This window comes from Dryas octopetala, chromosome 7, assembly GCF_963921425.1.
Source record: "Dryas octopetala chromosome 7, drDryOcto1.1, whole genome shotgun sequence".
Taxonomy (NCBI): domain Eukaryota; kingdom Viridiplantae; phylum Streptophyta; class Magnoliopsida; order Rosales; family Rosaceae; genus Dryas; species Dryas octopetala.
This window is the reverse complement of record NC_141372.1, coordinates 12,958,745-12,975,600: the sequence shown is the minus strand read 5'-3', so window position 1 is coordinate 12,975,600 and position 16,856 is coordinate 12,958,745. Positions and strand designations below refer to the sequence as shown.

The 16,856-nt window shown below is 37.0% G+C and overlaps 2 protein-coding genes across 14 annotated transcripts; one reads left to right on the top strand and one right to left on the bottom strand.

The window, feature by feature from the left end:
• Nucleotides 1–4,103: 4,103 nt before the first annotated feature.
• Nucleotides 4,104–11,803, bottom strand: LOC147279839 (Ubiquitin carboxyl-terminal hydrolase family protein). Of its 13 annotated transcripts, none has more exons than XM_086251302.1 (6): nt 11,606–11,803; nt 11,423–11,505; nt 11,218–11,311; nt 8,516–10,026; nt 7,797–8,009; nt 4,104–4,620 (listed from the first exon to the last, which is right to left on the bottom strand). In XM_086251302.1, exon 4 carries the CDS (start codon nt 10,006–10,008, stop codon nt 8,863–8,865), a length of 1,146 nt encoding a protein of 381 aa, XP_086107428.1. In that variant the 5' UTR covers nt 10,009–10,026; nt 11,218–11,311; nt 11,423–11,505; nt 11,606–11,803; the 3' UTR covers nt 4,104–4,620; nt 7,797–8,009; nt 8,516–8,862. The 13 variants fall into 13 exon arrangements, with proteins under 13 accessions (XP_086107428.1, XP_086107425.1, XP_086107427.1 ...); XM_086251299.1 differs by having other exon boundaries at nt 11,218–11,308; XM_086251301.1 differs by having other exon boundaries at nt 7,797–8,012; nt 8,466–10,026; nt 11,218–11,308; nt 11,423–11,803.
• LOC147279838 (uncharacterized) lies at nt 11,408–13,664 on the top strand. Its single transcript, XM_086252078.1, has 2 exons — nt 11,408–11,732; nt 12,568–13,664. Exons 1-2 carry the CDS (start codon nt 11,408–11,410, stop codon nt 13,662–13,664), a joined length of 1,422 nt encoding a protein of 473 aa, XP_086108204.1.
• Nucleotides 13,665–16,856: the final 3,192 nt, after the last annotated feature.

Genomic DNA, 16,856 nt, shown 5'->3' with positions numbered 1-16,856 from the left:
GATTTGGTTTGATTTCATCTTATTTCTCTTTTTCTTTCCAAATTTTGAAATTTTTTATACAATTCAGCTGTATATACTGATATGATACCGATATTCTTCCGATATATACCGATATTTTGTTAACGCACATATACCAATATCGAAAAAATATCAATTACAGCCTATTTAAATATTGGTGGATGAATTATGAATATCACGGTGAATATATCGACAATATCGTGGATATTTTCATTCATACTCTCATATGTGTGTGGTTCGAAACCATCTTAGTCGGGCTGTCCTTTCATATTTAAGAAGACGTACATGTGACTCAAAGGCTCAAGGCCTCTAATTAAGTTTAGAGGAAAAGTTTTATACGTAAGGATAACACAACATGATTAGCTTTCAAACCGTTATGTTTTGGCCGTGTTACATAACCACCCAATTTTAGGGCAAAAAATAAAAATGTGGATTTTAGATTTAAGAGCAAAAACAATATTGCATGTTTTTGGATTGTAACCTTAATACCTTATTGATATTCTAATTGTAATATAATTAAGTCCAGAATTTAAAACCCTATGCAACGTCAAATTAATACAATATTTAATGCTATCCTAAAAAATCAAAATCAACCCAACACTTAATTGCACCAGACAAATTAATATCCCAAGATTTTTTTCTCTAACATGAATCTGGTATGGTAATCATTCAAAAAACAATGAAAATTTTTTAAAATTCAAAAGCGAGTTTTAGTTTTTTAAATAGAAAATTATGATTAAATATCAAATATCAATAATTTTTTAATAAAGCAGCAAGACACTAATTTTTTTTTAGTTTAGGTACTAACCTAGAGTAAAACATTTTGAATTAGGTCACAAATCAGTTTGTTATACAGTTGTGACTGTCGAACAGTTACAGTTGTAATTGTCGAACAGTCACAGTTGTGACTATTTAAAATTTATAAAAAATCAAAATTTTTAAGGGTTTCATAATTTTGATTTAGGTTTGGGGATGGAGTCCTATAATCCAAAGACTAAACATTAAAGTTTAAACCTTGCAAATATTGAAAAAACAACAAATCAATAAAAAAGTTATGATTGTTAGACAGTCACAGTTCGATATAATCATGTTTTTTAAAATTGGTATCTAAACTGAAATTTAGTACCTAAAGTGAAATGACATAAATGTTTTAGTAGTTGAAATGAAAAAATATTATAATTTGGTACCTAAAGTCAACGGACCTTTTTTTAAAGGTATGATAACCCATTATAGTAGGTGAGACCGTGAGAGTACTTTTAGTTCATCTCCAAGCAGAAAAATTAAAGGTACTTTTTTGAATTCTAGAGTATGTTACTACATTATGTGTAGTACTATAATGTTTGATCCATTAATATTAATCTTTTTGTTAGCTAATCTAGGTTTTTTCCGTTTCTTAGATTTTTCATGTACATGTCTTTCTATGATTAGGATTGTAACCCTGCATCCTATAAAATATAAACGAATATTTAGGGCCAAAAAGAGTGATCTTAGCATAAGAGTGAGTGAAGAAACAGTTGAGTGCTCTTGTAACCTTGTAAGTAATCTTCTTCTTTTTTAGTGAAACTCTAGCAATATATATGTGGATGTAACTCAATTACGAGTGAACAACACTTGGTTAATTCTTTTCATGTCTGTGCAGTGTTTGTTTGTACGTTCTTGTGTTTCTTAGTCGCCATTTATATTGTTTTACACTTGGTGTACGTACATAAGAAATTAGGGCTTAATTCGTAACACTGGTGTACGTGGTTAAACTTGAGTAGATCTATATACAGAGGATCTAAATTGTTGACTACTTGAACAAGAAGAATTTTTTCCGAACCCTTGGAAGAAGTGGTGCCCACTGGCATGAGCCAAAAAGACTAGGAAAAGCTATAAAAATAAAAAAATAAAAAATAAAAAAAACTTTGAGATCCATTCCTTTGGCCCTTTCAAAAAGCGTGATAGCACATCTATGTACAATCAAAGACTATGAATGTGGGACTTATGGAAACTCGAGAAATTATTGTGTGTGACTGTAATATCACGTGGTATGATGATGTTGTATTATTAATTCACTTAAATTATAATACGTGTATTATAATATATTGTCGACCGTCCATATGGTCGATGTCGACCCGTCCCATATAGTCGACGTCGAATTGGGGAAATAATTGGATTTTTTACAGTTGAGGGCAAAATTCTGGGGTTTGTACTTGTGTTTGCTCATCTTCCTCTTCCTCTTCTTCTTCAAGCTATCAGCCCAGACCTTCTGCAAATCAGGGTTTGTGTACTTGTGTACTTGTGTGGCCGACATGAATGGTTTTTAGCTTTTTAAGGTGAATACAGGGTACAGGGGTTATTGTTCTGTTGTACTCATGTGAGAGAGACATACAGGGAGTAGGGGTTAGGGGTTAGGGGTTAGGGGTTGGGGGGTGAGGTGTGGGGTTAATAGTTTTTTGTCTTTAATTTTTTCAATATTATTTTTGTGTCAAACATGATTATTCAATGGCTAATAACAAGAAAATTAAAGGGGCATTTGAGACTTTTTTTGTCCAAAAAAGTGCTATTTCTGTAAAGATTATTGTTGGATGCTAGAATCGTAAAGTGTTATTGGTGTCTATTTTCCTTTAATATTTGAGAAATATTATCTATATCATCTTTCGACTTTCTCTCTTATTATTATTATTCTATAGTGTAGTTTCATAATTAGAATTCTTCATTTTTTATATTACCATTTAAAGATCATGCATCTTAGTAAAAAAATAACATAAAAAATTGTTTGGCTATATATATAATTGTTATTAAATAAACATACAGTTTTAGTAACAATTAGACTCATAATAAGACAATATAACTAATATTTTGATCATGAGACTACCCTACATTATGTTATTAATAAGAGAGAATACGAAAATGTATATTGAAAAAAGTAGCTGGCATTCGTCTTTAACATTTTTTCTGTAACAAAGGTCCCGAGCTAGTGCAAATCGATTCACAAGGGCATATTAATTAATATGCATAACAACTGTCAATGCACAACTACCCTACAGCTACACACTATAATTGCACTACAACACTAGATTTACACTCACTATCATATACTAATACACGCAGCTATACCCACACATTTGCGTGCAATATATCTTTATATTTTTGCAATCAATGAGTGGATCATAGAATTTACGCAAAAACATCTCAAATTAATATTGTATTTTGAATTATAGGTCAATCTCTGCAATGACAGAACTATTTATTACAAACGGAATGACATCAATTAGTTTGCAGTATCTTTAGGAGATGGGTTTAAACTTTCATTTCAGGCTTTTCTCTGCCCCAATATAAAAAATAAAATAAAAAATAAAAGACAGATGGGTTTAAAATGACGTGGGGAAATATGGTGGTCGCATTACAGCATTTGTTTGCTTCAGGCGAAAAACTTGCATATCCCGGAAATACCAACAGGTGGAATTCTCATCCTTCCCTCTCTCTCCTCTTCTTTCTTTTCTTTCATATCTCTCTTTTTCCCGTGACACCAGCATGTCTCTTTCCCGTGACACCAGCATGTCTCTAAAACAGACAAGTTATTTATGTAAAACAGACAAGTTATTTATGTGATTGTAACGTTTGAATGATGAGATCAATCAATAATTCAGGAGATAATTAGTGCCCCTTACAACAACATTTCAGGCGTAGTATATTCTTCAATAACATGTGAAATGAGTGGATAGAGTGAGAGACAGAGGGTAGCATGTCTGCATCAGAAAGAGAAAGAAGGAGAAGCTAGCATGTGCAACTTGGTACTCGGAAGGTTGTAGGACGTGAAACACAGTACCCAGGAATAGTACGCGGACAGGCACCACCCCTGGCAGGGACTGCCAGCCAAGATTGTCCAAGTAGGGTCAACAAGTGGGACTATCTTTGGTGGACAAGTCACAGCAGACAAGATAGTCCCCCACAGTAGACCAAAAACAGCCATTACTCCAGAGTCTGAAACACATTGCTCATGTTTATATCTAACTCTCATGGGGATGTTCATACTCATCAATGCTCACAACCACAAAAACAAATTATTAGACTGTCAATTAGAAGAAAACTTTCTTATCACATGTGTGTAAACTCTGCGTATTTCTCTCATCAAAATAACCGAACACATGATGATAGAGACATACACATCAAGTATATTCCACATCTGTCTCATATTCAAAGAGAATAACAAGATCTATAAACAATTTCCATTTCCAGAATATGGATGCATGGATAGCAAGAGTTCAGATTTCCACAAGATAGAAATGAATCATGTACCTACACTAAGAAGCTATCTGTAGGGGCCTCTCTCAGTCAAATGTAATTTCGGGTTATGTACAATAACTGTCTCTCTGTCCCTAGTTACTAAAGCATATGTGCAACAATCTCTTATGCATCCACTTGTTTCTTTTTCTTTCTCTTTTCTCTTGAAGAGTCTCCTGTCTCCCTTTCACATGCAAGTATTTTGCAGCTGGGCCAGTCTACTGCTTGGTCGTCCAATTGTAGCATTCAGATTGATTGTCATCCTTGTCCTCAGCAAAAGCCGTCAAAGTAGAACTCTGATTGCAGGCCATCTAGCTTGTTCACTATCCAAGTCTTCTGGCATCAACAAAGGCACATGCAAATAAAGCAGCAACACTAGATCATGAATGCTAAGCCATCAAAAACAGTATCCAAAATAATGGCATAATCCTAAAAAATAGATAAGCGGGCTAAAAAGAAAATAAAAGAATAAAATCAACAACAGAATATAAAAACAAAAAGCAAAGTATGAACCAAAAGCATATTGTTTTTGTAATTTTGACACTTAGATGATATACCACCTTATGCTTCTGATATAATATTAGAGTTAATGCAGGCCAAGTATGTGGTTCCATCATGTTAGACAAGGTCGGTTTCTGGATTTGCTTGGTCTGCTGGCCGGTGAGAAATCCAGCCAGTGAAGGAAGGGAGGGGGTGAGAGGTGAGAGAAGGTTTACTTCTGAGTATTTTATGGGTTAAAGTGCCTAATTAAAAAATTAATAGAAATTCTAATTAATATGTTAAATAAAAATATTTAACCATGATTAGTTAGCATGATATATGGCATCCATAGAATAAGGTGGTGAGCAAATTTGTTCTCAAAGTACTAACTACGAAATGATTATTGCTTTTTTTTTTAAATGATACCAAATTATATTGCATAGCATCAAAATAAAACAGAGCAGTGGACAGGAATTCCACTTCAAAAGAAACAAAGAAACAACATGAACCAAACTGAAGAGAAACAAATGACCCAGCCAGAACCTAGAGCTAAGACCTATGAAAATAACCCACTGCAGCCTTTTAGTTAATCAAAATGTCAGAAAAGGATAGGTTTCTGAACTCCGAAGAAACAACAGCCCAGAGAACAGACCAGAATAAGATTCTGTCCCATAATTCCCCCTGCCCATCCCTGTTCCTGTCTTAAAAAATTCTCTTGCTTCTCTCTAACCAGAAAACCCAAAAAACAGCAAGCACCATGCAACCTCACAGGACTCTAGCCTTCTTCCCACCCCCTAACACCTTGTGATTTTCACATAACAAGTACTGCAACCTCTTAGCACAACCCAGCTGATATTCACCTCCCTAAATAACTTCCTCCACAGACATAAAGCAATTGGGCAGTGAAGAAAAATATGATCCACAGTTTCCTCTCCATTTTACACATAACGCACCAGTTGGGAGAAAGACAGATGCCTGGTCTTCTCCTTTAAATTGTGTCACAAGTGTTTAACTTTCCATGTCCACTACCCAAGCAAGAACCTTGACCTTGGAAGGGGATTTCGACTTCCAGATCTGGCTAGCGGGGCCAGATAGTGAGAGAAATCGCTTAGAATTTTGCTAAAAGACTCAACAGAGAAGCTCTTGGAAGCCTCTAACCTCCATCAACTTGCATCACTTCTAGAAGGACTTAAACGAGCACCTTCCAATAGCAGTGACAGCATGGAAGCTTCCTCTGCCTCTGCATCATTTAGGTTCCTCCTAAACCCAAAATCCCAACTCGAAGGATAAAAAGAAGGGTCCGTAAATCTAGCAAGTGCTGAATTTTGGTAGCTGGACAGTTATATTGTCGGGGAAACTCTATTCCCCAACTATATCCCCATTATGAATTTGACTAGGTCTTTTAGGATTCCTAAGAGCATAATTAATTTGGTCTTTTAAATAATTCATGCACCAATAGCTCTATAAAAGGGCTACTTTGAAATTAAGTGAATGGTGAAAGAAATCAGATTTTCAGCTTGTGTGTGAAGCATGAGTTGACTCGGAGTGATTCCAAGCCACCATCAGTGAGATGTGAAGGCCAGTGCGAAGCAGAATTTTTCGATTTTCTATTGGCGTGGTTCCAATACACCTTTGGTGCGATGCCAAAGGATGGAGTGAGTCTGGACCTCTATCTTCTCTTCCTTTATCTTATTATTTTCTTACATCAAGTCTGCTTGATTCACCCACCTAAGATACATGTAAACAATTCAAGTAGTGCACCAGACTTTTTCTTCCTTTTGATTATAAGATCATCAACAATTGCTTTTCTTTGGTGAACATGTATATAATTATTAATTATATATGCCTACTACCTACTAATTATGCATCTCAGTTAGATTTTAGACAGCAGAAAAGCACATTTGACAATTTTAAATTGAGAAAAGGGGATGCCATGCACTTATTCTACTTCCTCAGAGAATACTTTAACCCCCACACTGCTCAGGTTGCTCGTATATAACCCTATTAATGCACAATTATCTAACCCTACTAATGCACAATGTAGAGGGGCTGCCATCATATACTTCTTACAATGCAGTTGAAGACTGGATGGGAGCACATTCATGGGGTAGACTGGTAAATGAATTGAAATTAGGAAGAAGAATTTCAATGCCAACATGGCTAATTAGTAGTTACAATATTATTTTCACTGAGTAAGCAATGGGTCGCATGGCCATTTACCAGATCTGCCTCATAGCCATCTCTATAAAATCAAATGCTTTAAGTTGTTATATTTGGTTTAATCATCTCATTACAAGCAAGCAATCCACAGTCCACAACCCACAGAAAAATAGCTGAACAATTAATCAGACTGTAAACCCATGTATAAAAGAGGGAAATACTATTCCCACACCCAATTCTTACAGAATTTCCTACTCAATGACATGGCTAGCAATGTCAATATATCATTCAACCCTGCCCTGTGAAACTGACATGCATATTATGCTGACAAATGGTGTGCCATGTGGAAATCTACATGGTTAAGTAAAAGAATTCTGTAGAAATATTTGCAGCTATAGAATTACTCATAAAGAGCCCTAAAAGAGACAAAGCCCTAAAACATATTAATAGTGACCCACAAAGTAATAGCATAACTCATAAAGAGCCTTGAAGAGGCCAAATGACATTTGGATAGCAAACCCTAACACGTATTTTGTGACCCACAAAGGAAAGAAGACCCTTTACTAACCATCCTATATATTTTTATCCTGTACATATACTAAAAGGTGCACATAGCAAATGCATGGTTGCAGTAACTATGTGTGGATACATGGAAATATGTGATACCTATCAATGTGTTCGGAATTCATGCAATTGAAGAGATTTATTTCTCTTTTCATGTAGCATGTAATAGAGTTGAAGAAAATTACTAGAAAGATAGGGTTCAATAAGGGATATTAAAAGAAGACCAAAAAGAGAGTACAGACAGATAACAGTCGACTCAATAACTGATATGCTATTCTAAGTAAGCTGTAGTTTACTAATATAATTACCTTATTCAGTTTAACAAGTCGAGGCACACATTAAGCCCTCCTCTTCCAAATTCTGAAACCTAGCTACAACTAATGCCACCATGCAACCACTCTATGGAGATTTGTAGCAACTTTGCCAGAATTAAGCTTACCATTGTTTGTGATTTTGCTAGTAGCAACTCTACTAACTCCAAGCCTCAACAATCCATGATGCCTTCAAATTTCATTTATGAACTGCTATGTAAAAATTTCAAATTTCATTCTCATTAACATCACAGTAGATAATTCAAAAATCTAAATTTTAATACTCATATCCACAGAAGATATAAAATGATAAAGGAATGTAACTGAACATTATTCATATAATAAAAACAAGACTTATGACTTATCATATATGGGGCCATTTTTTTAAGACATTTAAACACAATGTCATTTGTTCAAACACAGTTCAAATTATCAAAGACAATAATACATTTGAAAAAAATCATTTCAAGGAGCAGAAAACACTAAGTAATACAACCATTAAATTCCAAAAAAGATAACAAATAAATTCCAACTAGGCAGAGACTTAATCCAAACATGCAGAGAGTTAGAGACTTAACAATGCTCTTAAACAGAATAATATGAAAATCATGGAAAAGAACACAACTTGTATGAATAAAAAGAAAAAATATCCAATTGCAACCGTACCAGTGCTTATGATAAATACACCTGCCACTCTTTTTGGTAAAGAAACTCACCTGCCACTTTGACTCCAAAATAACTGCTAAAATTCAACCCACTTCCTCTCACCAGTTGGCAATACCAATTTGGCATGCATCAGACTCCCATCAGCATTTCTTCCTTCTGTAGCACCAATACACTATATTATCCAATACAAAGTCAGCTTCTCATCAAAATTCTCAGTTGCCCTTATCAAAACATCAAGCCTCCTATGCATTATCCTCCACTGATCATATCAATCTCCCTGTTACCTCCCTTACATTCTGATTTTCATCATCACATCATTATTAGCATCTTCAAACTCAGCATCCGAAGAGCAATTCCTACTGATCCCATCTCCTAACTCTTCTTCTACCAACCATTATCACCAGGCAGAAATCTGTCTTCTACCACCAGAAGCCGAAACAAGACGTGGTTCATTCCACCTTAGAATCCTATTCATTAGGTGAATGTACCGGTACCGCATACCCATTAAAGGGTGCTTCTCAACTAAGAAATCCTTCCTATACGCCTGCCTAAGCACCACAGTCTGTGTCCTAATCTTATTTGAAATGTAGAAGATTCCTGGATGATGCACCAAAGCCTTCTTAAACCTCAACTTCTCGAACCCCAAATACTCTCCCAGAAGAAACAAATTTTCCCTCTCTGTCTTCTTTGAAACCATAAGCCAAAGAGCCTCATGAAGCACTGCAACCGTCCACTTCTCCGCCTGATCACTATTTGGTGAAAGATGGAACCCATTTTCGTATGGCGAAATGTATGGCAATCTCTGCCATTCCTCAACCCAATCCTTTACCCTCTTCTCCAAGTCAAACCCTCTAGGCAAATCCATCGGAAACGCAATGCGGTTCGATATATTTGCACTTGGATCACAACCCATTCTTGCCCTTCTCTCCAATTGAGAGAAAGCAAGCTCATTTCTCCAACAAACAAGCTCCAAAGCAAGCTCTACTTTACCAGTTACCACATCCTCAACCTCACAAACCTGAAAATAGTCAGGAAAATCAGCGAGAAGGGTACCCACAATATCGTGAGGAAGACCCAGATCCCATTTCAACCTGTTAATCAGGTGCAAAGGCAATTTGGTCCCTCCAGCGAGCATGAAAACCTTAGCAAGTTGTTTAGTGGCATTGTATTTGTTAGACATGGAGGTATGAATGGTCGACTCTTCTTTGTGAAGTGAGAGGGTTTGTGGGGTCAGCTTGACATGGGGAGGGAGGCCAGGGGCGGGCTGGAATATGGAGAAGAATGAAGGGTACTTTTGGAAGAATTTGGAGGATGTGATGGTGAGATTGAGGTGGGGTTTGAGCAAAGAGGCTGCGGAGAGAGGGAGGGTCTTGGAAGGGCTGGAGAGGATTTGGTTCTTGAAGGAGATGGCTTGTTTGAGGTCTTTCTCTCTCTCAACTGCGTAGTCCAAGTATGGGTCTCGGACCCATTTTACCTTGGCGTTAACAAATGTCCTGATGGAGTTGAACTGGTGGGGGAGTTTCGTGAGCAGACACAGAGCCATGACAGGGATGAATCAAACCTAATAATCAAAACCCATGTCAAAAACAACTCATAAAATAACATAGAAAATTGTTGGCAAAAAAAAACAGTCCGTAATTTTAAACCCCTTAACCACCCAAAAAATTTTCCTAAACCTCCACCCATCTAGAAATTCTCTCAAAACCCCCTATAACTTATAATCCTAAATCACCCTTCTGACGCGCGCGGACGTCACTGTAACTGCATTTTACTGTAACTAAATTTTGCTAAAACTGATTTTTTTTTTTTTTTAACTGAATTTTTTGCTTAAACTCAATATTTCGTTAAAACTAAAATAAAAAATTGAAACTGAATCAAATATTTACTGAAATTGAAAATAAAATATTTTCTCAAAATGAAATATTCAAATTATAACTAAATTTAAAAAATAACACCGCAAATAATAATTTAATTATACCGTCACATTGCTTGAAAATTCTATTACACCTAAAACGAAACAATTTCACATAAAAACTAAAATTAATAGTTACACAGTTGCAGAGCTCTGTGCATTTTTTCAATTATAACTGAAACTGAACTAAAATCTTCAGAACTTCAAATCCTCCAATCTTCAAATTCTAATTGAAACTAAACAATAAAACAATTTCGATCAATAGAAAAGAAATGAAATAAAACATAGTTATAAGTGACACTGAATTTTCACGAAGTGAAACTGTATTTACACGAAGTGAAACTGAATTTTCAGGGAGTGAAACTGAATTATCACGAACTGAAACTGAATTTTCATGATATTGAAGAATGAAGCACCCTCATTCAGATATTCATTGTTAAATCACGCATCGTACAAAACAAGCAGATAAAAAGCATGGATTTTCATTATACATACATACATATATACAAACGCACATACATATATAATTATATAACCCTTATTCCAACAAAACAAGCAGACAAAACAGGTCTTAATCTTCTAACAAAACATACATATGAACAAAATGAAACTGAATTTTCATTTTCATGATACTAAATTTTCATGATACATACATATATATGGACAAAACATGAAACTGAATTTTCATGATACATTAATAATGGCTAACAAAAAAAATAATTAATGAATCAAAGCTAAAACAGAACTGAAACTGAATTTAAACTGAAACTTTCTCTGAAGCATATAATTAATTAGAGATCAGCAACAAAACAACAGAATACTATAATCAAAGTAACATACCTATTCAAGAACTGAATATTAACTTAAACTAAATTGACAGTCAACTTTAACGCACGCCAGATAACAAGCTGCTGAAGCTCCACAGTTAAGCCTACTAAGACAGGGATAGGTGAGGCAGAACACGCCAGATAATAAATCCATAAGAAATCTATTAGAAATCCATAAAATCAGCATAAATCTAGATAATAAAATGAAGGAAACATACAACTTTGAGATCATAGGTGAGGCAGAACACGCCAAAGCACTCAGCTTTGCTCTTAGGGTCCTCGGTTTGCGCAGGAGCAGGAGCTTGAAGTTGATTGAAATCAAGAATAAGAAAATTAATATTAATACTAGCAGAAATCGTACTAAGGGCGACAAGACGAAGGAGGTGTGGGCGGTCCGACACCTCAAAGCTGCCGGAGTCGGCGATCGCCGGCGAGGGAGCTTGTTCTGCCTGGGCCCGATCCACCGTCTTCGTTGGATTTCACAGCGAGTAGAGTGCAGCGGAAGGAAGAGAGAGGCTAGGCTTGAAGGTTGGGACCGGTCTCGCCATCAACCGTCGCCAGACGACGGAGAATGCGCCGGTGACAGCCGCTCGGAGAGAAAGAGAGAGAGAGAGAGAGAGAGAGAGAGAGTAAGCCTGAGAAATGAAACAGATTAATTAAGCGACAGGGCTATAATCGGAAAATTAAAATAAAAGGGGTCAAACCTAATTGGGTGTTAGTTCACGGGAAAATTTTGAGAGAGTTTAAATGGCTAATAGACCGTTTTGAATTAATTTTATTAAGAGTGGAAGTTTTGAAATAACTAAGCTTTAATTAAGAGGTTTTGAATAGTTTATTAAAAAAAAAAACATAACAATAGAAAATTAAATAAAATCCAACCAAAGAGTGGGATAAGAGTGAATTTGGCCTGTTTGGTATCATTTTCTAAAAACATTTTTGTAAAACATTTTTGCAAAATAAAAATGAGAAAATGAATTTACAGAAAATGAGAAAATGTGTTTGGTAACTCATTTCCAAGCCTCCTCCTCTTTTCTCTCCTTCTATTCTTCATCTTCCCAAATACCCATACACAGAGGCACATCAAAACCAACAGACTGTTAGGAAGTGTATCTAGTTATACCGGGTTACTTATTGTAATTGATGTAATTATTTCATTTCCTTATATATAACAAGTTGTAGGACTAGTGTATTGTATATATACACGTTTATTTTAATGAGAATCATTCTGATCAATATGCCAATTTTACATGGTATCAGAGCAAAGTCTTTAAACCCTAGCTTTTTTTTTTTCCTTGCTACAATTCTTCTAGCCGCAAGTTTTTTTTGCCCTACGTCGTTCAGCTATTATGGCCAACGTACGTAGGTGGCTTAGATGGAGGGAAGTTGTCAGATACTTCTGATCATTTCTTTATTCATCATTCTAACCATCCTAGTTTGGTGCTTGTTTCTGAGCCCTTGAATGGAGACAATTTTGCTACTTGGTATCGCTCTATGCGCATTTCATTGAGCGCCAAGAATAAATTAGGTTTTGTTTATGGCACCGTCAAAGCCCCATCAGGTAAATCCAAGGCAGACTTTGTTGCATCTTGGCAGCGAAGCAATGATATGATTCTTTCTTGGATCCTAAATTCTTTTGAACCCAATATTGCTGAAAGTGTCATCTATTCCACCACAGCCCAAGAAGTCTGGGAAGATTTTAATGAGCGTTTTTCTCAGAGGAATGCTCTGCGCATCTTTCAAATCCAATGTGACATAGCTTCTGTTGCACATGATCAATTGACCGTTGCTGTCTATCATACCAAATTGAAGGCTTTATGGGATGAATTGACCTCTTATGCCGAACCTGCTGCTTGTACTTGTGGCGCCGCCAAGAAGCATGGAGAGCAGGATGAACGCAACAAACTTATGCAATTTCTCATGGATCTTAATGACTCATATAGTGCTGTTCGGGGTCAAATTTTGTCAATGACCCCATTGCCCATGATCAGAAGGGCATATTCTTTGATCTGTCAGAAAGAGAAGCAACGCACCATGGATGCTTCGCGTGATACCATTGAACCTGCTGCAATGGCAATACGTCAAGGGCAACGCCCACGGTCTGAGAATTCTTCCACTCGGAAACCCAAGCATTGCACTCATTGTGATAAGGATTTTCATACCGTTGATACGTGCTATAAATTGCACGAGTATCCTCCTGGACATCGTCTTCATGGCACCAATTCTAATCGTTCCAATAATGGGCATGGTAACCGCAGAAGAGGTCAAAATTCCACAGTAAATGTTGCAGCTAGTCTGACTCTGCAAGAATTCCATTATGTTGTTCTTGATCTTTCTGATGCTCAATTTCAACAAATCCTCTTTATTATGAATCCTTCCAGCACTGACACGATGACAGTTCCTAAAGCAAACACTGTCAGCGCCACTCCTCCACCAGGTTTGTCCACTTCCTCTTTTCAGTGATGGATTATTGACAGCGGCACCACTGACCATATTACTTCTTCATCGCATTATTTTACTAGTTCAATTGCGAATAAGACTTTACCACCGGTTCTTCTGCCTAGCGATGAAAAGGCTTGTATTGCTTCTACAGGCGATCTTACTTTGAGTCCTACTCTCCACTTGCAAGATGTCTTCATGTTCCTACTTTTCAAGTTAATTTAATGTCTGTCAGTAAGATTACTCAGGGCATGCGATGTTCATTGACTTTTTTTTCCCATTTTGGTGTATTTTGCAAGACTTGGTGACGAGGAAGACGATTGGTTTAGGTAAACAACATGATGGCCTTTATTATCTAGTTGCGTTGGGGTCGGCATCCCAGTCTTCTCCTTCTGTTTCGTCACCTCCATCCTGCAACCTCACCTTATCTTCCACCGAGTTGTGGCACCGCCGTTTAGGTCATTTGTCCTCACCTCGTTTAGAGTTCCTGGTTAGACATTTCTTAGATTTTCCTTTTCAATTTCATAAGTCTTGTGATGCTTGTCCGTTAGCCAAGCAGACACATTTAAAGTTTGGTGTTAGTTCTATTTCTACTAATAAACCTTTCAGTCTTATTCATTGTGACATTTGGGGTCCCTATAAAATTTTTTCACTTTCTGGTGCAAAATATTTCTTAACTGTGGTTGATGATTTTTTTCGTTTTACTTGGATTTTCCTTATGCAACACAAAAGTGAAACCCAATATCATCTCAAACATTTTTTCTCCTTTGTTCACTCTCAATTGTATACTCAAATCCAAGCAATTTATGTGGACAATGGCGGGGAATTTGTTTTTTAAGAGATTTTTTTAAACAAAATGACACTCATTATCAGCATTATTGCGTTTACACTCCTCAACAAAATGGAGTTGTAGAGCGCAAGTATCGTCACATTCTCCAAACAACTCGTTCACTCCATTTTCAAACTCATCTTCCATTCTCCTTTTGGGAAGAGTGTGTTCTTACGGCTTTCCAAATCATCAATCGTTTACCTACCCCTGTACTTAACAAGAAAACACCTTTTTGAGGTATTTTATTCTAAGCTGCCCATCTTTTCTCATCTTCGCGTCTTTGGTTGCCTCACCTATGCCACCAATGTCCATGTTTCTCACAAATTTAATTCTCGCGCCACTAGATGCGTTTTCATTGGGTATCCTTTAGGACAAAAGGTCTACAAACTTTACGATCTCACTACCCACAAGGTTTTTACTAGTCGCAATGTCATCTTCCATGAAATAGTTTTTCCTTTCCATACTTTTTCTTCCAGTTCCTCACCTACTCTTTTGGTCTTGCGAACACCTACCACAACTTCCGCTGATATGGACCCCGTTTCCACCATCCCTTCCCATGACCCACCTTCACCTGTTCTACCGAGTCTCAGTTCACCCACAGTCACTAGCTCTAGTTCCTCACCCACAACGCTTGGTCATGCCCCACGCCTATCCCAACGTGTTACCACGACGTACGCCTATCAAACTACAAGATTATGTTTGCTCGCAGGTTTGCTTGCTATCACCCACACCATCGTCAACCTTGTACCTTGGTCCCACACAAGGTACAAGCTATCCTCTTTCCAATTATGTCTCTTATCATTGCTGTTCACCATCACATCTTTTTTAAGTTGCCAATATTAGTTTGTTTACTGAGCCACAGACATATGAAGAGGCTTCTACCCAGACTCCCTGGTAGGCTGCCATGCGTTCTGAGTTAGATGCCTTGGCACAAAATCATACATGGACTCTCACCTCTCTCCCTCTTGGCAAGAGACCCATTGGTTGTGGATGAGTTTATAAAATTAAGCTTCGTTCAGATGGCAGTATTGAGCGTTATAAAGCTTGTCTTGTTGCCAAAGGTTATACTCAAGCTGTCGGTGTTGATTATCACACCACTTTTTCTCCCACAGCCAAGATGACTACTGTCTGTTACCTCTTTGCTTTGGCCGTTGCTTATACTTGGTCCCTTCACCAACTTGATGTTAATAATGCATTTTTTTATGGTGATTTACATAAAGAAATTTATATGACTCCTCCTCCGGGTCTCCGGCGACAGGGGGAGAACCTGGTATGTCGCCTTCATAAGTCTTTATATGGTCTTAAGCAGGCATCTTGGCAATGATTTGCCAAATTTACTGAAGCAATTCAGGCAACTGGGTATATCCAGTTAAAGGCCGATTATTCTTTATTTATATGTATAAAAGGGGGTTTTTTTTTTACGGCTTTACTGATTTATGTGGATGATATCGTCATCACTGGCAATGATGAGGCAGCTATCACTTCTCTTAAGGAGTTTCTTTGTACACATTTCCTGATTTCCGCATTAAAGATCTTGGTCCCTTGAAATTTTTCTTACATATTAAGGTATTTCGTATCAAGGGAGGTATATATCTTTCACAGCGGAAGTATGCCTTGGATATTTTGCAAGATAGTGGTTTCCTGGGTGTTCGGCCTGCATTGTTTCCTATGGAACAAAGTCTCAAACTTTCTGATGAGGGTGAGTTGTTGAAAGACCCTTCTCAGTATAAAAGGTTAGTGGGTCGGTTAATTTATCTCACTAGCACACGATCAGATATTACATATTCAGTACATGTTCTGAGTCGTTTCTTACATGAACCAAGGAAACCACATATGGAGGCTGCTCTTTGAGTCTTAAGGTACATCAAACATGCGCTATGACAAGGTTTGTTTTTCCCAGCAGATAATAGTTTGCAGTTAAGTGCTTATAGTCATGATCTGCGCCTAAAAGCTTATTGCGATTCTAATTGGGGTGGTTGCAAAACTACCCGAAGGTCCACTACTGGGTATTGTATTTTATTGGGGAATACTTTGGTTTCATAGCCAACTAAGAGACAAAAAACTGTGTCTCTTTCTTCAGCTAAAGCTAAGAATAGAGCAATGGCCGACACTTCTTGTGAACTCACTTGGCTTCGTAATTTGTTACTTGATTTATGCATCAAGCACACAAGGCCTGCATTGCTTCACTGTGACAACAAGGCTGCGTTACATATTGTAGCCAATCTCGTTTTTCATAATAGAACTCGCCATATTGAGATAGATTGCCATTTTATTAGAGACAAGATACATGATGGCTCGATTGTTACAAAATTTGTTGCCTTGTCTCAACAACTTGCAAATGTGTTTACTAAAGCACTAGGGAAGGATGCTTTCTTAGCTATATTGCG

What these genes read in the sequence shown, in the direction of transcription:
- LOC147279838 (XM_086252078.1), top strand. Translation starts at nt 11,408, where the DNA reads ATGAAGGAAACATACAACTTTGAGATCATAGGTGAGGCAGAACACGCC. An exon ending in GAGAGAGGCTAGGCTTGAAG is followed by an intron (nt 11,733 to 12,567) that starts GTTGGGACCGGT and finishes CAACGTACGTAG; the next exon opens with GTGGCTTAGATGGAGGGAAG.
- LOC147279839 (XM_086251301.1), bottom strand. Translation starts at nt 10,008, where the DNA reads ATGGCTCTGTGTCTGCTCACGAAACTCCCCCACCAGTTCAACTCCATC.